Source organism: Ambystoma mexicanum, chromosome 7p (assembly GCF_040938575.1).
Source record: "Ambystoma mexicanum isolate Mex_15411 chromosome 7p, UKY_AmexF1_1, whole genome shotgun sequence".
Taxonomy (NCBI): Eukaryota; Metazoa; Chordata; class Amphibia; order Caudata; family Ambystomatidae; genus Ambystoma; species Ambystoma mexicanum.
In genome coordinates, this window is record NC_090939.1 from 612616654 (window position 1) to 612643019 (window position 26366).

At 49.0% G+C, this 26366-nt stretch overlaps 1 protein-coding gene across 5 annotated transcripts in view; it reads left to right on the forward strand.

The window, feature by feature from the left end:
* The window catches only part of LOC138526199 (cohesin subunit SA-2-like), a 2217157-nt gene that overhangs the window by 1703059 nt on the left and 487732 nt on the right, over window positions 1–26366 (forward strand). For all 5 annotated transcript variants that reach the window (XR_011283519.1, XR_011283520.1, XR_011283521.1 and 2 more), the window contains one exon: window positions 10382–10521. Coding sequence is in view for 2 of the 5 variants with exons in the window: in XM_069636632.1 (XP_069492733.1) it covers window positions 10382–10521 (140 nt within the window). In the remaining 3 variants the exon portion in view is untranslated. The remainder of the gene's footprint in view (window positions 1–10381; window positions 10522–26366) is intronic.

Below are 26366 nucleotides of genomic sequence, written 5' to 3' on the forward strand. Positions count from 1 at the left end.
AGAAGAGACGGGATGGATCCTTTGGGAGAGGTAGTCAGGGGCAGTAAGGTGAATGCACTTGTGGGTCAGTGTCAGAGTCTTCAAGATGATCCTTTCTTTTATTGGAAGCCAGTGTGCTAGTTTTCTAGCATCCGAGATGTGTTCTCTTTTGGCAATGCCTTGGGCTGCCCGGAGAGCACTATTCTGAATGATTTGTAGCCTCTCTAGGTTTTTGTTAGAGGTGCCTAGAAATAGTACATTACAATAGTCAAGCCTAGATCCAGTGATGGCTCTGGCTATGTTAGTGCAGTTCTCTCTGGAGAGAAAGGGCCTGATTGCGTTGATAAGTTTGGCATGGTATGCAATGTAATCTTGCTGCCAAATGTATGGATGCAATCCACGTGTTTGATATACATATGATTTAGGCATCCACCCAGCTCAGCTACCAACAACAAACTGCTGCTTGGGGAATCTTGAAGAGATCACATTCTACAGAAACCAACATGGACATCAATCATGGGGAATACAAAGGAATGCAGAACAATGCAACAAGTAGTCAAAAGACTGGACAATGCAAGTGAAAATGGATCTTCCCAAACAAAACAATTTCCAGTGTCTTTTCTGTGGGATGCAGGTTCCTAGGCTTTCCTTGCCTCTTAAGCAAGTGCTCCAGTTTGTACAGTTCCAATAGGGGTAATCCTTTACTATTTCTGGTGTTACAGGCTTTACCGTGACCCAAACTCTTCTTCTTGGTGGGAACTAGAGTCAGGCGTTCTGGGGTCTCATACCATTTGGTTCATTCTGCTGTAAAGTCTTGTGACCAGACTATTTATTGGACACATTTGGCAGGGAAAGCTAGAGATGTTCCCTGGGTTTTTCCTGGGCCTCCTCTTGGTACCTCTCCCAATTAACTCAGATTAGATGGATTTCCTTTCTCCCACAGATTCCACAGCAGATAGGTATCTTGTCCAGCGTCAGCTGCTTGGAAAACTCTTCGACAGGGGGGCGTAGTGCACCTCGACTAGGCTGTTTATCCCTCTTGCCTCGATGCCTCAGTCTTCTGCTCCAGATGTGATGTTGGTTGTCGTACATATACTGCGTCACTACGCCACCGTACTACCTCAGTTCCTTTTTTCCACATGCTCAGAACGCTGCTCGAGGAACACCGCTATACATCGATTTTCACTCGATGTTTTTGTCTTTCTTGTTTCACGTGAGTCACGCCATGTCCGTACCCATAGTCTCTGGTTTCAAGGACTGTCACTCAAAAATGTCTGTGATGGACCCACACAACATATGCGTGTGGTATCTCGGTACTGGTCATGACACCGAGAGTTGTAGTTCGTGCGCAAGATGAACCAGAAATCCCTCAGGAAACGGGCAGCAAAGCTCGCTGAAGGCCAGCCTCCCTCGCAATCCCATGCGAGGTTGACCGTTCGGTCGGTGGTGGCGAAGACGGAGGGGCCTACTCCAGAAAAGGAGGAGGCATCGAAAAAAACCAAGAAAAGGTCCCATTGCCGTAGCCATTCCCCCTTTTTCTCCTCCCACTAGAGGAAAAGACACTGCCGACACTGGCTCAAATCCGATTCTTCAAGTGTCCACAATAAGTAATTGGCAGGGCTGATGTCCAGGGCTGAGTGGGAGGAATTTAAGACTCAGATGCTGGCTATGTTTCACAAGGCAGCTGCAGGCACAGGAGAGCCCTCAAAGCAGAATGCCCCGGTGTCTCCAGTGGCGCCGGCCCCAGAGCGAACATCATCACAACGCAATCAGCGCAGCCATCTAGCTCGGCGCCAAGCAAGATCGGGGCAGCCGCCTTTGGCGCAGATACTTAACAGCACACTTTGGGTGCCAGTTCCTTTCGACACACCTTTGACTCAGAAAGCCTTGTCACCGCCGATTGCAAAGCCATCGACATCTCCAGCTGCCATCGAGCAGATTTTCGCACCTAAGTCTAGGACCGAGTTTTTCGGCTCCATGGCTGATATTTTCAGCACCGATGATAACGACGATCAGGGTGACTTCGACCCTACCTATTCAGGGGCTGGAGGGTCCGAGTTTGTTGTTGACCACGCAGACCTGGTGGCGCTGGCTGAAGGTCTTCACAACACCCTCGGGCCTGACACGTCTCCAGACCTGGAAAGGCAGCAAGCTCATCTGTATAGCCACACTAATGCCACATGTCATGCTTTGGTGGACAGGGTGGTGGATACCCTGGGGTGGAGGGCTCCAGCCAAGCCAGTTTCTGGCTATGATTTAACTGACATCCTTGATGAGGGAACCTGCTATTGAGAGGGCCTTGCCCTTCAATGCAGCTATTGCTGATCCTATTACATCCTTGTGGCAGAGGCCTTGTGCCACGCCCCCAGTCAACTCTGACTTCTCCCAAAAATATAGGCTGGCAAGGGGAGACCCTTTGTAGCTCTCTTCCCACCTGACACTGGAGGGTTTAGTGGTGCAGGCTGCGACAGTTTTATAGTACACAAAGGGGAAAAGGTGGATGCATTTGCAGAGAAAATATTCTTGTCTGGTAGCATGGCCTTGAAGACAGTCAATGGGCCTCATTACGAGGTTGGAGGTAGCCATGCCCTTAATAAGGGCATGGCTACCCCCAAACTCGGGTCCGGGTCTGGGTCCCGTGAAAGGGGAATTACCAGGCCATTCCGACCTTGGAGGGCCCAGTAATTTCCCTTTCGCGGTACCCGGAGCCGGTATGTCCCCAAAGGGCTCAATAGGAATGGGGAGGATGTAGCAGCGGTACCGTTCATAACGGTACCATTGCAACCATCCTGGTTGGTCTGCTCGTGGGTGCCGCTCTGCACGCCTGATCTGACCAGGCGTCCAGAGCGGCACCCGCGAGAAAACTCATAATGCTGCGGCATGGCAACAACGGTGCCTGGAGCGCTACCAGCGCCGTTGTTGCCTTACCGCAACAGTCGTAATGAGGCCCAATGTCTCCTGCGGATTCGCCAAATATTCTTTCAGTTTGTGGGTGGCCATTGGGCCGACTGCTCAGTATATCCCCAAAGGGGAGCTGCAGGAAGGTTTCCAGCAGTTGGTAGACGACAGGAAAGAGATGGTGTGGCAGTCTTTGCAGACAGGACTGGACGTTGCATACTGTGTCGGTAGGTCTGTGGGATCAGCCATGGTGCTCAGGAGGCAGGCTTATCTGCATATTTGAGGATTCTCACCGAATGTCCAAAACAAGCTCCTTGACATTACTTTTGGCGTTGTGAATCTTTTCGTCTCCAAGGCTGATGACACTCTGGAGAAATTCAAAGAGTACAAGCTAGCCGCAAAGTCACTGGGCCTAGCTGTGCAACAGCTGGTCAAGCCTGCCTTTTAGTTTTTCACGAAGGTGTAGAGACTATTGACGCTATGTCCCCTATGACAGGAAGCTCGGCTCCCTCAAGCTAGGCGCGGGCAGAGGTGTTTCACATTCTCCAGAAGGGTTAGGGGGGCCTCTAGACGCCAGCAGACAGCGGCAGCAGTGGCAGGGGCAGCTCCGCCCCCAAAGCTGCTTTGATTTCTCCACCCACAATTCCCTGGATTGAGGGAGGCTAGCCGGGCACTAGGCCCAATGGTGGGAGATTTCCTCCGATGCATGTCCGCTACAGCTCATGCGGTGGGGTTACTGTCTGCCTTTCTTAAAAAGGCCGCCGGACACCACCACCTCTTCAACCAGAACAGGAGCTCTAGGAAGAACTGAGAGCCCCGCTTTTGAAGGGTGCAGTTGAAGAGATACCTCCCGAGCAGAGAGGATCAGGTTGGTATTTCCAGTATTTCCTGGTGCCCAAGAAGGGGGGAGGACTCCGTGCCATCTTGGACCTCAGAAGTTCCAGAGGAAAGACAAGTTCAAGATGGTGACGTTGAGAAACATTCTCCACGCTCTCGAGTTGCAAGACTGGCTGGTGTCGATAGATCTCCAGGATGCATATTTTCAGTGCCGATCCATCATAAGCACAGGAAGCTCCTGAGATTTTTCATAGGGGACAAGCACTACCAACTCAAGGTGCTCCCCTTTGGGTTGACCTCCGATCCGAGGGTCTTCACCAAGCTCATGGCTGTAGTTGCGTCCCATTTTAGGAGATCCGGCGTCCATGTGCTCCCATAACTGGACGACTGGCTGATCCGGGGAAGGTCGACGGAGCAGGTTTCTGTCCCATCTCGAGGACAACTGCTTGCTTCTCCACAGGCTGGGCTTCTCCCTGAACCTAGAGAAGTTCCGCACAACACCAGAACAGAGGGTCCAGTTCACTGGAGCAGTCGTAGATACTCGGATAGGGAAATCTTTTCCTCCCAAGAAGAGAGTAGCCAGCATCAGATGGATGGTCCAGCTTTTCCGGAACCACAACCCCTTACCAGCGGCTTCCTTTCTCTGTCTCTTAGGTCTCATGGCCTGCTGCATTTTTCTGGGGACAGAGGCCAGCCTGCGGATGTGATCTTTGTGATGGCTTCTGTGGGGTCAGTGGTCCCAGTAGTTTGGCACTTTGAGGAACCCTCTCAGGGTGTCCGGGTCGGTGGTCGACAAACTCTCTTGGTGGGCCAGCAGCAACAACATGCTGGTGGGGTAACCCTTCTAGTCTCTGTGGCCCCAGGCCACGGTGGTTACGGATGTGTCCTTGAAAGGTTGGGGCACTCATTGCGAGGACTTGCAAGTGAGCAGCCTTTGGTCAGTGATGGAGGCCAGGTGGTGCATAAACAGGGTGGAGTTGCAGGCCATCAGGTTAGGTCTGAAGGCGTTCACACACTCTTTGAAGGGGAAGCATTTTCTAGATCTGAAGGACAATACGGTGGCCATGCACTACCCGAACAAGCAGGGTGGCGTGTTCTAGTTCACTGCACCTTTACCCTTCACTATGTCTTCCCTCCAGATTCTCATCTTTCCATGGTTTCTTAGTAGGTTTCAAGCAAACCTGATCTGGTTAGCCCCGGACTGGGCGAGGAGGACATGGTACGCTGACTTTCTGGACTTGGGCATCTTCCCACCTCTCCAGTTGGCTCGGCGGCCGGGTTGCCTATCTCAGTCGGAAGATCGGGTGCTCCATACAAACCCAGAATCTCTCAATCTACATGCGTGGCTCTTGAGAGGATGAGGTATGATGGCTGTGACCTCATTGAGGAGGAACTCGAGGTGCTGCTGGCTGCACGTAGAGCGTCAACCAGATCTCTGTATGTGTGCAAATGGATAAGATTTGAGATATGGTGCAGGGAATGCGAGATTGACCCTATCTCTTTCCCCAACACTAGAGTGATTTAGTTCCTTCTTCCACTGGCCTCGCAGGCCTTCAGGTCTCCACAGTCAGAGGATACTTGGTGGCTTTGTCTGTTTTCAAAAGCTCTCTGGATGAAGGGTCTTTCTTCATGATCCTGTTTAGGGCCCAATTCCTGAAGGGACTTGTGGATACTTTTCCACCTACTCTTTGTCGTTCCAGGCTGGAACCTTAATTTGGTCCTCACGCTTCCTATGGCGGCTCTGTTTGAGCCTTTACATTCTTGATCTTTGCGATTGCTCTCCATGAAAGCGCTTTTCTTCTGGCCATCACATTGGCCAGGCGGGTCAGCGAACTGCAGACTTTCTTGCAAGCCGCCTTTCCTTTATTTTTTTTCGAGAGAATGTTTCCCTAAAGGTACAACCCTGTTTTCTGTCCAAAGTTGTGTTGAAACTTCACTAGTCTCAGGCCATTGACCTTCCTGGTTTTTACCCACCTCTGCACCTCTCTAAGGAGGACGAAAGGTTTCACAGGTTAGACCTGAAGAGGGCATTGAGATTTTATGTGGCCAGGACAGCGAAATTCAGGAATGTAGACCAGTTGTTTGTGGTGTTCTCTGTGGCTAGAAAAGGCTTAGCTGTTTCAAAAGAAACCATCTCATGGTGGATCACACTGTGCATCTTTGAGTGTTATCACAAAGTGGGGAAAGAATTGCCTCCGGGCATCAGAGCCCATTCCACCAGCGCTGCAAAGGGGGCAGTAGTGAGAGTCAATTGCCGGGCGGCAACCTGTCCTCGCTTCACACCTTTGCGAAGCATTACAGCCTGGACATCGCCTGTGGAGCCGACCCTCGACTTGGAAGGGCAGTTTTGCTGAATCTTCCACTGTAAATACTTTCATCCCGCCTCCATTACGAATGCTTATTTATTTATATACAGGAGGAACAATGCTCTTTTGATCACAAAAGAACATACAATCGATAAGAAATCAGATTTGATTGGAAGCAGCGAGCTTCTTACAATGGGGTGAGTTTGAGGGACATTCTGACCAGGTTGTGGAGGGGAGTAAATGGAACAGTCACCGGGGACAATACATAAGTGGACATACATAGATTAAGGACAATAAACATTGGACATTTTTAAGTGCAGGTAGGCGGTACGGCCAGCTGTCCTCGGGATGTGACCATGATGGGTGAAGTGCTAAAATGGGAGGCAGAGGAAGTGAGAGACAGAGGCAGGTTAGAGGCGAGGGAAACATGTTAGCTAGTAGGCAGATGAGAGATAGATTAATAGGGTAACTCAGAGGCAAGGAGGTAGGCTTTTAGTTTGGTTTTGAACAAATCCATGTGGACTGTTTCTTGGCTGTCCCGGGTGAAGAGAATTCCATGCAAGTGGAGCAAGAAGAGAGAAAGAGCGGAAGCGAGAGCAAGCACAGGGAGAGGGAGGAGCCACAAGCGTAGTCGAGGAGGCAGAGCATATAAGGCTTATAGAGTTGGATAGAGGAGGATAGATATAGTTGTGCCTTACCATGGATAGATTTGTGAACCAGGAGAAGACATTTAAATCTGGCCCTGTTTTGCATCATCAACCATCCAGCCTGGTGACGGTACGAGAAAGTAGGTTGAAGTGAGTGATTTCAAAGAGAATCCTGGTAGCGAAGTTAACAATCTTGTCGAGATACCAGAAATCATAGTTGGGGAGACCAAAGAGGATGCAGGCACAGTAGTCCAGTTTAGAGAAGACAAGAGTGGTTAAGAGATGCTTGGCAGTGTTGAAAGGAAGGATGTGCCTGATTTTCCTAATATTTAGGAGTTTGAGGCAAACAGTTGTTCCAGTTTGGCGATGAAAGTAGAGAAGGTGTGAGAAGGGTCATAGATGATGCTGAGGTTTCTAGCTGAAGAGTAGGGGAGAGTGTCAGGTGGAAACTGGATAGCCAAAGGAAGAGAGGAGAGGGCGCTTTTGGCAGGGAAGAAGAGTACCTCTGTTTTGGTAGAGTTTAATATCAGAGAGTGCAAAGCCATCCAATATTTGATGGCAGAGCGGTAGTTGGAAATTTTGATAGTGAGATCAAAGGAGAGTTCAGGAAAAGAGAAGATTCGGGTGTCATCCGCGACCAATTGGTACGAGAACCCAAAGGAGAAGATTAGTGCCCCAAGAGCAGAAGTGTAGAGTGTAAAGAGAAGCAGACCCAAGACAGAGCCGTGTGGAACACCAACAGTTAGAGGAGTGAGTTGAGAGGTGTTGTTGCTCCAGGAGACTGAGAATTGGCAAGGTGCAAGGTATGATTCAATCCAGGCAAGGGCTTGATAGTGAATTCCAAGAAGAAAGAGAGCATTAAAGAGATCAGAGTTAAAGGCAGCAGATAGGTCAAGGGGAATGAGGATAGAGGATAGATTTGAGTGCTTAGCAGAGGCAATGAACTGGACACATTCATGAGAGCAGTTTCCGTGGAGTGACAGGAGTGGAAACCTGCTTGTAAGGGGTCGCAAAGGTTGTGGATGTCTAAGAAATTGGTAAGACGATTGAACATAACCATTTCTAGCCCTTTAGAGTAGTGCGGAAGGAGAGACACAAGGCGAAAGTTAGCCGGTAGGTTCGGGTCAGCCCCTTGCTTTTTTAGGAAAGGGATGACCGTGGCTGTTTTGAAAACAGAGGGGAAGCAAGTGGAGTCCAAGGACAGGTTGAAGAGTTCAGCAAGGTGAGAGGCCACTATAGGGGCAATAGGCTTGACAAGCTGAGGGCTAAGAGGGTCTGATGGGGCATAAGAGGGGTTAGCTTTCATCAATAGAGATGGCACTTTGTCAGTGTTCGTGTGACTAAAGTGGGAGATGGAGGCAGAGGATGATGGTAGAGTAGACAGAGTGTAAAATGGAGGAGGAGGGAGTGTGAGGAAGGTCAGGAGAGAGGGTCTCTAATTTCGGTAGTTTTTGCAGAAAATTATTCAGCTAGGTCATTAGTTGTGAGTGTGGAGTCGATAGTCATAGATTTAGGAGGAGTGAGTTTAGGGTACCCTGTAGCTGGCGAGGATGCTTTGAGTGAGAATGGACTTGAGAGAGTTCAGGGCAGAGAGCTAGAGTAGCAGGTCCTCATGCGAGTGGGTACGCCTCCATTTGCGCATCAGCCGATGCATGTCTGTGCGAAGAGAGCATATGAATGGGATGCCCCATGACTGAGGATGATAAGACTTAGGCCCTCATTAGAACCTTGGCGGAGGACCATGGTGCTATTAGCACCATGGTCCATGCCGCTAAGGTTACGATTCCGCCATGGTGGATGGCGGAATTACCGCCCCATTCCAAGGTGAGTGGGGCGGTAATTCCCCATTCACCATTTTCCCTTCCCCATTCCCATTTTTGCCCCCATAGGGCATAATGGGAATGGGGAAGGCGCTAATTACGGCACCGTAAATTACGGTGCCGTAATTAGCTCCAAACTCCCTTTGCGGGTTGGATTTTTAACGCCTGCTAAAAGCAGGCGTTAAACACCAACCTACAAAGGGACACTTGTAATCAGGCGTTAAGGGTTAACGGCGCCGACGGCGCCGTTAAACCCTTAACGCCTGAGTTGTAATGAGGGCCTTAGACTTGAAAGTAAACAGTGGGAAGTGAGAGGAGAATGAATCATCTAGTAGGGATTGGAAGCTGAGAAGGCAGTGTTGGTGGAAGAGGTATCAGGTGTGAAGGAGGAGAGTGAGAACTGTAGGTTGGAGAGAAAGGGGTCATTGCAGAAGGTTTACATTTCCTTTTAGTGATAGGTGAAGCAAGTGGTGAGCAAAGGTCAGAAGGAGATGGTGGTGGAAACAATTGAGTGATCATATATGGATCGTGTGACAGTAGTATTAGTGGCTGAGAGAGGGGTATTGATGAATAAAAGATCCAAGAGTTGCCCCCTGTGTGGGTAGGTAGGTTATGGATGGAGTAGAGAGTGTGGTCACTAAGAAAAGAAGATTGAAGTTCAGATTTCTGAGAAGTGGTTTGGAGAGGCAAGGTTAAAGTCACCTAAGAGAATAAGGTGATGTTTAGTGGAAAGAGAATCAAGGCGCTGCCCAAGGTCATCAAAGAATGGCTCGTAATGCTTTGGGAGTCTATCTGATGAGGAATCTGCAGGACAAAGGTAATCCATTGAAGGAGAAATTACTTAACGTAATGTTTTTTCTATGGATTCTTCTCCCAGAGATTCCTCATTAACCGTCCCATCCATCCCTGCATGCAAGTGCATGTGGTTAGTGGCCGTCTTTCTCTGGGGAGGAAGGAGGTGAGCTATGGTTTCAGGGGCTGTTGGCCTCTTTTGGTTCAGTGCCGCATTCCCTCTGCGGTCTCTCTTTCCCACAACAACAACAAATGGTCATAATCGCAGTTGAGATTCTTCATTTTCTATTCACTTACGGCTGCTTAGCCCTATTGTTAATTTTCCTCTGCAGTGGCTGAGGTCGGGGGAGGGGTGGGAGATGGGATCTGAGGTATGGGGGCATAGTGACGCAGTATATGTGTGACAACTGACGTCACATCCGGAGCCGACAAACGAGGCATTGAGGCAAGAAGGATCGACGGCCGAGTCGAGGTGCACTAGGCCCCATCAAAGAGTTTTCCGAGCAGCTGAAGCTGGAAGGGATATCTATCTGATCAGAAATCTGTGGGAGAAGAATCCATAGAAAGAAAATTACGGTAAGTCATTTTGTTGTGGCAGGAAAAGGACACGGGCCCTTATAGGCCAACCCGTAACACATTTCTCCAACTACTAACATCAGCCAGGCAATGCCTTGTTTATTTCACAAATTATTAAGATTCAGTTCTGTGCATTACTTTTTCCGATCTTTCATGTCAAATCCACCATCAATGGCTATCATTTTGTAAACTCTGCAATTAAATCTAGTGACATCCGCCATGTACCAACACATTTCGACAGACATCCGTCCTATGTCAAGCCCCTTCATTGTTTATCCAATATAGGGATACTTAATGTGTAGAAACCTTTGTAGGCTTATTTCATAAACCAAACATTGTAAACATCTCTCACATACCAGACAAAATGAATGGCCATCTTGCATAGTCCATCCACTGACATTTTATCTCCAACAGTAATGGAATCTCTTGCATCAACCACACTTACAGCAGTAAAAGGGGCTCACAAAATAGATTAAGTTTCTTTGATGATGAATCTGAATATAATGCTTCTGTTATTTCTCTTAAGGTGCCACCGACCTAGAGGAGGATCATAAGCTGAATGATGTGCACAAGAGACGAAGTCTTCTAGCCATCTACTGCAAACTCATTGTTTTCAATGTGGTGGAAATGATGGCAGCTTCTGAAATCTACAAGCAGTATATGAAAGTAAATGGCTATTTTTCCCCTAATTCCTTGTAGGCTATTAAATGTAAACACATGTTTGGTTAAATAGACGAAGAACTATGTAAAGTGGATAGTATTTATGAATATTTTGTATACATTTAAGCTGGATGATTTTGTTAAAGTAATGTCATTTTTCGAACTAAACCAACAATAGTCAGATAATATTGTATCATGTACCCTATATCCCACTGGTATTCACATTTGTGAAATATTGATCTACTGTAAACTGTGTCAATTTTATATTTTTGCAGTTGCCCTATAAAGTTTGGGAACAATAGTTTCTTTCAAGTGAATTGAGACAGAAGGAAAAGCACATCTAAATCACGGGTTTCACAGCGCAGTTTTGAGGACATTAGAAACCAATATTCGTGTCATACCCATCATTAAGTTATGCAATCAGTATATTTAAAAAATGTTTTTAGGGGGGTCTCTGCAACTATCATGATTCCCAAGCCAGGAAAGGATCCGCTGCTTTGTGACTCATATCGCCCCATTACCCTCACTAACATAGACTCAAAGCTTTTTTCCAAAATGTTGGCACGTCGTATGTGGAGGTCTTTCCTGGACTCATAGACAGTGATCAGACTGGTTTTATTGTGGGCTGCAGTGCCCATGATAATGTGCAGCGAGTTCTGAGCCTATTGGAAGTGGGAGGCATTCGGCCCTAGATTTGGGTATTATTGCGCTGGACGGCCATAAGGCTTTTAACAGCGTGGACTGGGGGTATCTCTGTTTTTTTTGGAGCGGTTTGGGCTCGACCCAGTGTTTATCAGTTGGGTAATGGAAATCTATCAACACCAATCTACATGCCTTAGGGTTAATGGGGCACTGTCATCCAGACTGCCAATTACCAGGGGTACGAGGCAGGGCTGCCAGCTATCCCCATTGATTTTCACCTTGCGTATGGGGCCATTTGCTAGCCGAATTATAGCTAACGGGGCAATATAGGGTATCCGGGTTGGTGAGATGGACTATAAGGTGTCCCTTTATGCAGACAATGTTTTGCTCACCCTGAGTAATTCCTGTTCCTGTCTAACTGAGGTGCTGCAGGAATTGGATTGTTTTGGCCTGGTCTCTGGGTTCAAAGTAAACTATGATAAATTGCATGGGCTGGAGGCTTCTCTGAGCCCCCAAGATAGGAGCGTGATTGGTGCTCTTACTCCAATACAATGGACCTGGGAAACTATCCCCTATCTGGGGATGCCTGTCCCTAGGAGGACCTCGGAGGTCTTTTGGGCTAACTTCCCCCTACTATTTCAGGAACTGGCCGAATACTTAATCAGGTGGGGACGCCAGGAGGGATCGTGGTTTGGTCGTTTTGCAGTGGTCAAAATGAACCTGATCCCGCGCCTGCCTTACCTGTGTTTGGCATGGCCAGTCAGGATCCCTGACTCAGATCCCTGCACGCTTCAGTGGTAAATGTTCAAATTGATGTGGGGGAATAAGCGCGCCAGAATATCTAAGAAGGTGCTGTTGAGACCAATTGTGGTGGGCAGCCTGGGGTTCCCTGATGTCTTCTACTATAACCTAGCCACCCAGCTGTTTCATGTCTTTACCTGGGGTGAGGCCAACCTACAACCAAAGTGGAAATTAGCCTGATTCAGCTGCCTTACATGGATAAGAAATGTCTGGTGCAGGAGTGGGGATTCTTTCTGCTTACAACTAAATGTACACTTTATTAGATGGTGAGGGCTCTCCGCAGGTGGGGTGTGTTTATGGCTATGGGGCTCCTTACATCGGTATGGGACAATCCGGGTTTCCAGCCTGGCTGCGACAGGGTGACCTTTGGGAAGTGGGTAGCAGGTGGATTGTTGAACCTGCATCAGCTTTACAAAGATAAACGCTCAATAACTTTTGATGAATGTAAACGTAAACTTAACAGTTCCGCTATGCGCAGCTGCAGCATTGGGCTTCGCATCCACTCACAAACCAGGGTGCTATCAGGCCACTGTCTGCACTTGAGTTAACATTACAGGAGGGTTTGTCACAGGGACGGATCTCAGAACTATACAAGTTATTAGACACAGGGGACCCTGTTGTGCGCCTGCCGAATATGTTTAAATGGGAAGTTGACTTAGGAGGGCCCGTTGAGGATGAGGCATGGCTGAGAATATGGGGTAGGATGCTTAAGTCTTCCAGATATGTCATGGACAGAGAATGTTCCTACAGATTTTGTTACAGATGGTATTTCACTCTGGAAAGTTTTCACCACATTGTTGGCGATTATTGTGCGGTCTGTTGGTGAGGTTGCGATGGTGTGGGTTCTCTTTTTCATATGTTGTGGCCGTGTGCAAAGGTGGGCCTCTTCTGGAAGGAGGTACTCTCTAAAATAAAGGACATTACAGGGCTGTCACTCCCCATGGACCCACGAGTGGTAGTCCAGGGTGACACAGGTACTGGACTGTTCCCGCTTACAGTCCCAATGGCCACGCTAATTGTGAATTTTCTTCTGGCTACGAAACTAACCATTGCCCGAAACTGGAAGTCTGTTGATGGTCTGGTGGTCCAGATGTGGTGGGTAAAGATATGGGACATTCTGGTTGCTGACAAAATTACACTGTTGTGTGAAGGACGGTATGCCAAATATGTTTCTGTGTCGAGCCCATTGATTTTGCAGACAAATATCCTGCGATTGTTACCAAGCCTCCTCTATTGCGGCACTTTCCGTCATTGTAATGCTATCTGACCTTTGGGGTGATGTACAGGTTGACACTGTTTGTTGGGGGGGTTCTGGAAGTTGGGTCTTGTTTTGCATTGTGCTATATTTGTACCGCATAGTTCTTTGTTGCCAGGGAATGGTCTGATCTCTGCCTGTCATTTGTATTTCTTTCTGTACCAACAGTACGTAAAATGTTTTTCGAAAAAAATGTTTTTTAGAATATTTGTGCAATAATGCCTTCTATGATTTCTTTTTTCAATGAGTGGAATTTGATGGACAGTAAAACCTCCAAAATGTTCTTTCCCCTGCTCCAACATTTTTTTTGTGTCTTTGGGCCTCATTACGAGTCCGGCGGTAACCGCGGCGGTAAAACCGCCTGGTTACCGCCGGACTCGTATTACCATTCCGCCTCCGTGATTCCCGGAATTACCAGGACATTACAACCCCGGTTTTCCGGGAATCACGGAGGCGGAATGGTGTAAATCCCCATTCCCATTGCGTCCTATAGGACTCAATGGGAATCGGGATCATGGAAACCCGGGCAGCATCTTGTAATGCTGCCGGTGTTTCCTCGTCCGCCTGCATGAGGGAGGTGTTAAACCCGCCAGGTCAGACCTGGCGGGAACATCACCTCCCGCCTGCAGGGGTCGGGATCAGGCGGTCCGGAAACAACGGTGGCGGCGGGTTTACCGCCACCGTTATTTCCGGACCGCCAGGGTCGTAATGAGGCCCTTTGTCTTGTTTTTTACTGGGTCGGTCTCCTATCAGATGTTTCTTTTGACGTAATAAGAGCCCATTGTTCAGGAATTTTGCACTTTTTCTGAGATAGATTGTTCATGCCTGTCACCTTGCATGAATCCCATCATTTGTTTTCCCTCTCCTTGAATTAAGCAGGTGCTCTCTTCAGCAAGTCAGTGTATTCTGTTTCGATGGATTGCCTTCCTCCCGTAGATTCCTCGTCAGATAGAAAGCCATTCCCGCATCACCTGCTCAGAAAACCTTTTGATAGGTGGAGTAGTGCAGCGGTCATCGACTCCGGTTGTGACATCGGTCATTGTACATATCGGTCATTGTACATATACTGTGTTACTTCGCCCCTATACTGTCCTTTTTCCACATGATCAGCACGCTGCTTGAGGAGCAACTCTCTAACGAAAATCTTTTCAACCGACAAATTTGTTGTTTGTTCGATGCGATTTCGAAACCATGTCCACTCCCAAGGTGTCAGGCTTTAAGCACTATAGAGAACCAAGTTCCAAAATGTCCATTATGGACCCTCATGGCATATGTGTGTGGTGCCTCAGTGTCGATTATGCCACAGAGTGCTGTGGTTCCTGTAGGAAGATGAACGCAAAATCGCCACGAGAGAGGGCTGCGGAACTCAGGGTAGGCCGGCCTCCATCTAAGTCTCTGGCATGCTCGACAGCCCAGTCATCGGAGCTCGATACGGAGGGGCCTACTCCTGAAAAGGAGGATAGGCATTGGAAGAAAGCAAAAAAGAGGCCACACTCTGTCACTCCCTCAGAGTCATTCCTCTTCCTCCCATAAAAAGAAAAGGTGTCATCGACAGAGGCAGGAATCCGACTCGTCGGATGAGCCTAGTATGTCTGCGACGGGGCCTACATCCAAGGCTGAGTGGGAGGCCTTCAAAAAGTAGATGCTCGTAATGTTCCAAAAAGCGGCTGCGGGTGATCCCTAGCAGTAGGCTTTGGTGGCTCCAGTGGTGACCAGTAACCTCGGCCCGAAGCTGACCACTGTGACATTGTGGTCATCAAAGCCCTCAGGATCGGCACCGCGTGTGACCAGTACTGCTTTGGTGCCAATGATGACTAGTGCGCCCCCGCAGCCAATCATGACCAGGGAGTGTGAGTCGTTGAAGTGTTGTTGGCCGCCGGTTGACATGGGGCCATCGGTATCAGCAACGATAGGCGAACGTTCATATGTCCCGCAGTCGAGAACCGATTTTTCCGACACAATGGCAACAATTTTACGACGAAAGTGATGACCAGATGTCGTGTGGCTTTGGCCCTGCTTATGCAGGCGCTGGAGACAGATACTTTTTCGCTGAACAGGTAGCCTTAGCTGAGGGCCTCGATGATGACACTGACCTGGGCACCTCTCCTCATTTGGAGAAGGCTCACTGTTATGGGCATTCAAATATCAAGTGCCATGCCATACTGTATAGGGTGGTGGATAACCGATGTTGAAGTGCCCCAGCCAGACCTTTGACAGGCTACGAGCTCACAGACATTCTGGAGGGAAGGACCCTCTACTGGAGGGCCATGCCATTTGCTGTGGCTATTGCTGACCCCATCGCCACATTGTGGCAGAGGCCATGCACCGGCCCTCAGTGAATTCCCACTTCACGAAGAAGTACAGGCCGGCAAGTGGAGACCCAGTTTATCACTCCACTCACCCAACGGTAGAGGGGTTGGTGGTGCAGGCGGCCACTGTTAATACTAGGCCAGCCACATCCACATCTATACTCTCTGTGGATAGGGAAGGAAAGATGATTGACGCCCTAGCCAAGAAGGTGTTCTCTTCGGGCAGTATGGCCCTTAAAGCGGTTAACGCGTCCTGCGCATTCACAAAGTCCATATTTGGCTTGTGGAGGGCTATCGGGGAAGCTCCTCAGTACATTCCTGTAGGGGAGATGTGTGAGGGCTTCCAAAGAATTGTGGATGATGGTCAGGAGGTGGACCAGCAGTTGTTGCAAACGCGCCTGGGTGTAGCAGACTGCTTCGGAAGATCTATGAGGTCAGTAATTGTCTTGCAAAGAAAGGCTTATCTTCGAATGTCTTGGTTCTCAGCTAACAGCCAAAACAAATTAATGAACATCACCTTTGACGCAAGAATCTGTTCGGCCCAAAAGCCAAAGGGTCCATTGAGAAATTTAAGGACTCAAAGCTGGCGGCCAAGTCTCTGGGCCTAGCTGTCCAGCAGCTGGAAAAACCTGCCTTTGGCTTTGCCTCAAGGGGAAGAGGATACAGACCTTATGTCATCTTTGGCAGGAAAGCTCTGCCCCCGCAACCCAAGGCAGACCGAGAGGCGTTTGCCATGCTCTGTTAGGGGCAGGGGGCCTCCAGATTCCAGCAAACGGCGGCAGCAGCGACTGGTGGCCTCTACCCTCAAAGACGCTTTGATTTCTCCCCCCACAATTCCCCGGTTGGATGACGGATAGACCAGCACTGGCCCCAATGGCAGCAGATTACCTCTGATGCCTGGGTGCTCAGCTCGTCCAATGGGGTTACTGTCTGCCTTTCTAAAAAAAAGCCCGCTGGACAGGCCACCCCCTCCTCCTCAACAACCGGATCAGCAGCTCCAGGAAGAGTTGCAAGCCCTGCTTTTGAAGGGTGCTGTGTAAAAGGTAACTCCTGAGCAGAGAGGATCGGGCTGGTACTCCTGGTATTTCTTGGTACCCAAGAAAGGGGGAGGACTCCATCCCATCTTGGACTTCAGGGCCTTGAACAATTTCCTGAGAGAGGACAAGTTCAAGATAGTGACGTTGAAAGAAATTCTCCATGGTCTCAGACGTCAGGACTGGCTGGTGTCAATAGATCTCCAGGATGCATATTTCCATGTGCTGATCCATCAGAAACACAGGGAATTCCAGAGATTCCCCGTAGGGGATGAGCACAATCAGTTCAAGGTGCTCATACAAACTCAGGAGATCCAGCGTCCATGTGTTCCTATGCCTGTACAACTGGCTGAGCCGAGGGAAGTCGACAAAGCTAGTTTTGTCCCATCTTGAGGACACTTGCTCACACCTCCACAGGGCTTCTCCCTGAACTTACAGAACTCACACCCGACACCAACACAAAGGCTTCAGTTCATCAGAGCAGTCCTGGACACTTGGGTGGAGAAAGCCTCCCCACCCCCCAAGGCAAGAGTCGGCAGTGTCACAAAACCTTTACAGAGGCTTCCTTTCTCTGCCTCTTAGGTCTCATGGCCTCTTGCATTTTTCTAGTGCTGGAGACCAGAGAGCGTATGCAGTCCCTGCAATGGCTCCTGCGGGGTCAGACACTTTAAAAGACATTCTAAATGTGTCCAGGTCAGTGGCCAATGATCTCTCTTGGTGGGCCAGAAGGGAGAACATGTTGGCGGGGGAGCCTTTCTGGCCACTGTGACCAGTGTGGTCACGGATGCATCACTGAAGGGTTGGAGCACTCCCTGTGAGGGTTTGTAGGTGAGCAGCCTTTGGTTTGCGATGGAAGGCCATTGGCCCATCAACAGGCTGGAAGTGCGAACAATCATGTTAATCCTGAAAGCTTTCGCCCCCTCTCTAAAAGGGAAGCACTTTGTGATCATGACAGACAATACATTGGCTGTGTACTACCTGAACAAGCAAGGTGGCGTGTGCTTCCCTCCCCTTTACAGAGAGGCGATGCAGCTGTGGTTCTGGCTTTTATAGAATCAAATCTCAGTCTCAGGAGGTCATCTGGCAGGGACAGAGAATGGATTGGCCGATGCTCTGAGCAGGCAGAGCATGGTCTCACATGAGTGGGAAGTGTGCCAGGAGGTCCAAGAGCAGCAGGTCTTCTCTCAGTGAGGTACCCCAACATTAGATCAGTTTGCCATGGAGTCCAACAGGAAATACAGACAGTTTTGCTCGAGGGAATTCCCGGCAAGAGGCACACTGGGGGATGCATGTCTGATGGAGTGCACTTTCGACCTCCACTATGCCTTACCTACGCTTCTTGTCAGTCTGTGGGTTTTCAGGAGGTTGAGGAGGTTCTTAGCAACTCTGACCTTGAACGCCCCAGACTGGACGAGGAGAATGTGGTACTCGGAGCTTCTGGACTTGACCACCTGCCCACCTCTCTGGTTGCCTCGCTGCCAGATTGCCTATCTCAGTCGGACGGTCGGTAGTTCACCTGAACCCAGAATCCCTAGACCTACATGCGTGGGTCTTCAGAGGATGAGATATGTTGACAGGGACCTCTCAGAGGAGGTATTTGAGGTGCCACTGGCTGCAAGTAGCCCATCAACAAGATTGCTATATGCGTGCAGGTGGAGGTGATTCAAGGCATGGTGCAGGGAATGTGAGATGGACACTATCTCTTGCCTCACCACTACGCTGATTTAGTTCCTTCTGTCACTGGCCTCATCAGGCCTTAAGGTTGCAACAGTCAACGGATACTTAGCGGCTCTGTCTGTGTTCAAAAGGTCCCCGGATCAAGGGTCTTTCTTTACGATCCCAATTCCTGAAGGACCTTGTAAATAGGTTTCTGCCTGTTCCCTTTGTTGTCCCAGACTGGGACCTTAACTTGGTTCTCACTCTCCTCATGGCGGCTCCCTTTGAGCCTTTGCACTCTTGTTCCATTTGTTAACTCACTCTAAAGATTGCTTCCTTGGTGGCCATTATATCAGCCAGACTGGTCAGTGAGCTGTAGGCCCTGTCATTCAAGCCACCATTTCTCTATTTTTTCAGGAGACAAATTCTCTTAAGTTACAACCAGGTTTTTTTTACCCAAAGTGATCTTTGAGTTCCATCTGTCTCAGGCTATTGGCCAGTTTTCTACATGACTTGGGATCCCTCCAAGGAGGAGGAGCAGTTCCATAGACTAGACCCAAAGAGGGCTCTTAGCTTTTATGTTGCAAGAACGGTGGAATTTAGGAAAGCCGACCAACTGTTCGTAGCCTTCTCAATGGCAAGAAAGGGTTTGGCTGTCTCCATACAGACCATTTCTAGGCAGACCACTCTCTGCATCAGAATGTTACCTCAATACAGAGGCGGGGGCAAGTGAGGTACATCTGCTGAGCGGAAATTTGGTCCTCACTGCATGCTTTCACCAAACACTATTGCCTGGATGTAGCCCGTGGAGCTGCCGCTTGTTTTGGGAGAGAAGTGTTGCAAAGTTCCCTCATCTAGGGACTTTCATCCCACCGCCTTCCCACATACTGCTTGGGGAGTCCATCTGATGAGGAATCTGTGGGAGAAAGGCAATCCATTGACGGAGAAATGACTGACCGTAATGTTCTTTCTATGGATTCTTCTGCCACAGATTCCTCATCACCCTCCCATCCAACCACGCTATGAAAGTGCCTACAGTTAACAACTAACTTCTCTATTGGGAGAAAGAGAGCGGAGCTCTTGTTTAAGGGGTTACCATAGGACTTATTGGTGAGTTTCCACAATCTTTTTGCTGTGCCATTCCTCACTGGTCTAAAAAAAAATAAAAATTATAAAAGACCCCTTGTTAGGTTGTTATTTTTTCTATGAGTTGTGGCTGTCTCAGCTGAATCGTTTGATTCTTCCTCCACAGCATTTGAGCTTGGAGAAAAAAAGATGGGGAACTGAGGTACAGGGGTGTAGTGACACAGTACATTTACGATGACGAACGTCAAGTCCGGAGTCAACGACCGCCGCATCGAGGTAAGACAGATCAACGGTCGAGTCGAGGTGCACTACATTCTCTGTCGAAAGGTTTTCCGAGCAGCTGATGCTGGAATTGATATCTATCAGAGGAGGAATCTGTGGGAGAAGAATCTGTAGAAAGAACATTTCAGTAAGTAATTTCACCTTTTAAATAATGTCTGTTCAGGCCTAAGACGTTCATACCTTCCCAGTATGCTATGCTTGATAATCCAGTATTTGACAGTGGGGAAGAACTATACTTGGAGTATGAAAATATCTCATTTTATACTAAACTCTGATAGACTTTGCTGATTGCTCTCTTTCCTTACTCAAACCCATCTTTCATTTCTAACTCTGATACAGCTGTTATTCTCTTGCCCAAACCTCCATTTTCAAAGCTGCATTGTGAGGCTGGCTAGGGTCATAAGATGGCTGCTTAGGAGACACGAGCGGGGTTATCCAGGCCGCTTCACAGGTATGCAAAGTGGGCATCCTTTAGGAGGCCACATTCTGACTGCTGTGGCCGATCACCATCTTGGTTAATGATGCGTCCTTAGTGAGATGGAAGTTCATCTGCAGGATCTTTAAATGAATTGTCTGCGGGAAGGCCGGGAAGAGTCCTTCCTAATCAAATTGCTGAAACTAAGCAATGCAGTAGTACTTATCCCCAATCAAGGTTTGACTGTTCAGGCCCTCCTGGACAACAACCTTGCCATGCATTACATCAACAAGTGCGATGCAGGATTGTTCAAGCTGTGCAGGGAGGATATGCTTCTTTGGTTTTGGTTGCTCGACAGTGAGGTAACAGTGACAGCTTCAGCCACCAGGGGGCACAGCGCAGCATCGACTCTGCCCATCGCAGTTGCACACACCAATGCCAGATCTCGGGCCTGTATATATGGTGCCAACTACAGCCCATGACCTCAGTTCCTTTTTTTCTGGGCACTCAGTATGTTGCTTGTAACACCTAGATTAAGCTACCTAACTTTCACTGTATCATGCGCAAAGGTCTCAGGCTTCAAGCCCTGCTTGAAGTGCAGGAAACACTTGTCAGTTTTGGATCCCCACAAGTATGTCTTTATTTCCTTGGGGAGGATCATGACACCGAAGATTGCAGATCCTGCCAATTCATGCATGCAAAGGACCTCCGGGAGCATGCTGCTAAACTCTTCATCTACCTCCGAAACAGAGGTAAAGGATGCTGTTGAAGTTGCTGGCATCTGATCCTTCCTTGAAGTCGGCACACTCAAGATGTTCTGTATGAAGAGGCCTCTCTATTTATTTTTACATTTATTTATTTATTTATTGTGCATTTGTTAGGCGCTTATACAACAAGTAAATTGTGGTTCAAAGCGCCCACAGGGCAACAGGGGGAAACATTGGGTTGAAGAACAATTAAAACATTGGAGGATGAAGACAGACCTACTAGGCCTTGTGAGCATTCAGAAAGTGCAGGGAGGGGAGAGGAGAAGAGGGAGTGGGGGGTAAGTGGTAGGAATCCCTGTGCTCTTGAATGAGCAGCAGATGTAAGTGCCCACTTGAGGAAGTGCTAGGTAGCGGTCAGCTGCAATAAATAGGTAAGTGCAAGCCTATAGTGGCATAGGCCAGTGGGTGCCAAGGCAAGTGCTGGGGGCGGGCAGAGGCCAAAGGCGATTGTGTGTGGGAGGCCAATCTCAGCGACTGTGGGATTAGCATAGGCGGGAGGAAGGGAAGGATGAGGTGAAAAGGAAAGTCTCAAAGAGCTTCTGGAATCTGAGGAGATCTGGCTCAAGATGAAGGGGAAGGGGGAGGCTGTTCCATATGAGGGAACCAGTTATGGAAAGAGATCGCCCACTGGCCCTCTGTTCAGCGAAGCGCTTGATACACAAAGAGTTGGTACCAGAGGAGCGTAGAGATCTAGAAGGAGAGTATTTAGTTAGAGCAAATTGCTGTTAGCATGGTTCCCGACCCCAGACAACCTTATGGATGATGCAGAGGGATTTGAATTTGATCCTTGCAGCAACCGGGAGCCAGTGGAGGCTTTTTAGGGCTGGAGAGATTTGGTGCCTGGCCTTGAGGCCAAGGATAAGTCTTGCTGCGTATTCTGGATTAGTTGAAGGAGTCGTAGAGTGGAAGAGGGTACATTCAGGAAAAGGCTATTGCAGTAGTCCAGCCCAGAGAGAACCAGAGCTCTGGTAACATTGAGCTTCTGGGGGAAAGTGAGAAAAGGGAGAATTCCTTTGAGAAGGAAGAGTTGCAGGTGGGACTTCTTGGCAAAGTCTGAATGTGAGGGAAGATGGAAAGGGAGGAATTGAAGATGACTCCAAGGTTTCTGGCTTCAGATGAAGGGGGAGAGCCCATAGAGGATGGCCAGAGTGAGGGGAAGAAAGAGGGAGGAGGAGTCCCAATAGGAAGATCTCAGTCTTGCAGTCATTGAGGCAGAGATCGTTTGAAGTGAACCAGGACTGTATGGCAGATGGGCAGTCCGGGACGATGGAAGAAGTAACGGGGGTCCGCAGGAAGTTTGAAGAAGAGTTGTGTGTCACGGGCGTAACACTGGAAGTTAGGGAAGGAGGAGGAAATGAGGAGTGCAAGTGCAGCAAGGTAAGTATTAAAGAGCCAGGGAGAGAGGTTGGAGCCTGGGGGACACCACAGGTGGAGAAAGAAGTAGGGGAGGAGAAAGTACCCAGATAACCTGGTATGGACGGTCACTTAGGAAGGAGGTCAGCCAGTCTAGTGCCCGCTCCGAAATACCCAGGGTATCGTGGAGCCGTTTTATGAAGATGGAGTGTTTGACTGTGACAAAGGCAGAGGAGAGATAAAGTAGAACGATAACAGCTGGAGAGTTAGAATCCAGAGATGCGCGCAGTTCTTCACAGCTGTTCAGAATAGCGGTTTCCGTGCCTCTGGATGCTCGGAATCCAGATTGATGATTGTGAAGACCACCAACACGATCAGTTTGTGAGGTAAGTTGGGGGAAGGCCAGCTTTTCCAGGAGTTTCCCAAGGAAAGGGGTGATAGAAATAGGGCAGTAGCTGGCTGGACAAGTGGGGTCTGCTGAATATTTTTTCAGGAGGGAGCGCACACAGGAGTGCTTGAGGGAGGAGGGAGAAGATCAGTGGCAAAAGAGTGGTTGCAGAAGTCAGCAAGTGCAGGGGCAAGAGAGCCAATATTGTCCTTGATGGTTCTAGAGGAGCAGGGGGAAACCTATTTAGGGGAGACCTTCATGGAACGGACAACTTGGGTAACCTCATCAGGCGTGATAGGGGAGAAAGAGGAGAGAGGAGGAGGAGGAGGGTGGGAGACCATAGGAGGCAAAGTAGTGAAAGGGTGTTAGTGGGATGCAAGGGTGTTCAGGATGTCCTTGGATTTAGTAGTAAATTGTGTGGACAGTGTGTTGCAGAGGGCTTGGGAAGCGAGGGGTGAGGAGGATACTGCGGAAGTGTTGACCTAGTTCCATGCAGATCTTAAAGAGTTCAGCCGTGTTGTTGGTTGCACCAGAGACCCGCGCCTGGATGTAGGCCCTTTTCTTGATGCAGATAGAAAGTCTGTATTGTCTTTGGAGCAGGCGACAGGCCAGTTTGTCAGAGGGTGATCCAGAGGTCAGCCAGTTCCATTCTGCGGTCCTGGACTTGCTGCAAATTCAGAGTCATACCATGTGTTACGCTTAGAGGCAGGTTTCAGGTGGATCCTCATGACGGGGGCAAGAATGTCCACAGTGTTAGTAATGGCCCTAATGAGGTTGCTGAGAGCAGAGTCAGAGGAAGAGTCTGTGGAGAGGAGGGGATGAAGGTGGATGCGAAAGCAGCAGCCACTTGTTTCATCGGACGGATGCTCGTAAACAAGGTTAGCAGGACTTGGGGAGGTGTGGTCAAAGTGCTGAGGGGACCCAGGTTGGAGGAGAGGAGAGTGTGGTCTGACCAGGAGAGAGGGCATGATCTTGTAGCCATCAGGGAGAAGAGAGTCAAAAACAGTGACTGAGCTGGCATTGAACCACGTCTCGGTAAGAGCAAGGATGTCGAGGTCAATGTCTTCAAGAAGGAGGCAAATGTCTGCAGAGTGTTTGTTGGCTGAGCGAGCATTCAGCGTGGTTAGATGAAGGAGGTCTCCACCTTTTGAAGGTTTTCCGAAGAGGGGCACAGGGGCATGGTATACCAGTTGGAGGGAGAAGGACAGGGAGAGTGGATGAGGGATAGCAGATGTTGGAAGGAAGTTAATAAGGGAGGGCAGGCGCCGGTCATAGAGAAGGCGGTTGGGTTGAGGACCCTGCACCAAGATAGTGCCCGTGCGGTATACATTAATGATGCACCTGGATGATGCGAAGCCCGCCAAGAAGACTTCCCACTTGGTGCCACCATTAATGGAAGAGGGTGTGAAAGGAGTGAGAATAGATATGAAACGAGGAGTCCATAGATCTGGGCAGTGGACAGAGAAGAGGATATTGGTGAAAACCTGTCTGGAAGACACACTGACAAAGGTGTCTGTGATGAGTAGGCCAGGGCTAGTGGCCAGGCTATCCTTTCTGTGCTTTTTTCTTCCAGACTTTGTGAGAGAGGGAGGGTAGGTGATAGTGTGGCAGTTAGAGAAGATAGGAGAGATGGTGACTGCCATTAGGGTGGCAGAGGAAAGCTGAAGGAAAAAAAAGAGTGGCTGCACAGCACGGTCCTAGGCCAAATTCAACAGGCAGCCTAGTAGTTACATAAAAGGATAACAAGGACACAAAATGCAATGCAGAATGGGGTGCAAAGTTGTTAAAAACACACCTAGATTCGAAAATCAACGATGGATACAAAATGCAGTGAAAGAAGAGTTGGATTAGGTAAGTCAAGGAGGCAGAGTGAGATAGGCACAGTTATGGCACAATTGGTAGTGGAGGAGGCAGTGGGAATGTTTGGCCATCACTCACTGGTAGAACTATAGCGAGTGTGGAGGTGCAGGGGTCCAGGTTTGTGGGGCAGCCGGCTACTTCAGGAGGCTGCTTCATAGTTTGAAGAGGGGAGAGAAGAGAAGAAAGTGGGGGGCCCCTCCTCGGCCCGGACAGGCTCAGACAGAGGCCTTAGATGTGAACTTCTAGGCTGGGGCTGGGTTTCCTCGCTTGCCGGCTGCCTGTTGGTGAATAAGAAAGTGTGCCCAGCCAATCGGGCACAATGCGACATGGTCGCTATGGGTACAAACAGAAGCTCACTGCGCCGAGCACGGCGGCCATCTTGGAAAGCATTGACCGCTTAGATATGCCCACGGACTTGGTGTAGAAGTTCGCAAAGCCCTTGGGCATCTAGGCGCTGGTTACAATCCTGATCAATTTGGTGGGTACATACATCATACGGTTAGTAGATTTTTTACTTTTTTCTGAACAAAGGGGTAAGAGGGGTCAGAGCGAAGGGAAAGTGGTAGATTGTTTTAGAGATTGACTGCCAATACCAGGAATCTCGATCCACCAGCTCTTTTGCGTCTGAATCGTAGGATGATAAGGCAGTGGCTGTGAGTATATCACAAAGGTCTGGTGGGTGTGCGTCTATTGCGTCTCTGAGCCAGCTATGAAGGGGCATTATTTGACAGGCATATGGGTGAATGAGAGCATTTTGAATTTAATTCTTTCTCGTACTGGAAGCCAGTGGAAATATCTTCTAGCTTCAGCAATATGGTCACACTTATTCAGATCCAGTGCAGCAAAGAGAGCGTTGTTTTGGATTACTTGGAGCCTGTTTAAGTTGTTTTCAGTAGTGCCGCAGAGCAAGGTATTGCAATAGTCCAGTTTGGAGCTGAGGAAGCTGCCGGCAACAGTGAGGCGATTGTCGGAGGAGAGGAAGGGTTTGCTTACACGTATGACCTTCGTGGTGTAGGCTTCCATGGACGCAATGTGGTTGATCTGGCGGGACAAATTGAGTGAGGCGTCAAGGTGGATACCCAGAGTTTTCACAGAAGAGGAGACAGGGATCTTATGGCCATCAATGTCGAAAAAGCAGAGAGTTTTGCAAGTTTTGCGAGGTGGGCTGGTATCCCCACTAGAACGAGCTCTGTTTTCTCGTCATTCGAGCAGAGACTGTGCAAGGCCATCCAGGTTTAAATAGCTTCATAGATGGTGTTCTCTTTAATGGAGTCCTGCACATGGACGCCGAAGAGGTGGATGATGATTTGGGTATCGTCTGTGTAGTTTGTGAAGGACATTCCAAGGGAGTCAAGCTAGTCAAATAGCGATTTTGTGTAGATATTGTAGAGGGTGGGGGAGACACAGGAACCTTGCAGGACCCCACACAAGATTGGAGTAGGGAGGCAGCAGCCCCCGCGAAGACTCCAGATGTTCTATTGTCAAGGAAGGAGGAAATCCAACTGTGGCTTCAGGAGAGAAGCGTTTGAATGAGGTTAGTTGGTGCCATAAGGTCTTGTGGCTAATTTCTGGCAAATTTCCCTCCTATCTCTCTGCTTCCTTTTCTTTCTAAACTACTTGAATCTCTGGCTGCACCTTTACTCTCCTCCTTTCTTGAAACATCTAATATTTTCGACCCTGTCCAGGTCGGTTTTAGACCGGGCAGAGGCACTGAGAGTGTGCTTGTGTTCGTCCAGGATGCCATGTCCAGGCTAGTAGACTCAGGTGGGGCGGGGGCCCTGATTTTACTAGATCTATCAGCGGCGTTCGACTCTGTCGACCACCCCATCCTGTTGTCTTGGCTTGCCCAGATAGGAATTTCTGGACAGGTACTGGCCTGGTTCACTTCATTCCTGGCGGATCTCGCGCAGACTCTCTCTAAACCACCTTTTCTCTCTACTCCCTGTCACCTCACTTGTGGTGTCCCACAGGGCTCGTCTTTGTCTCCAATCTTGTTTAACATC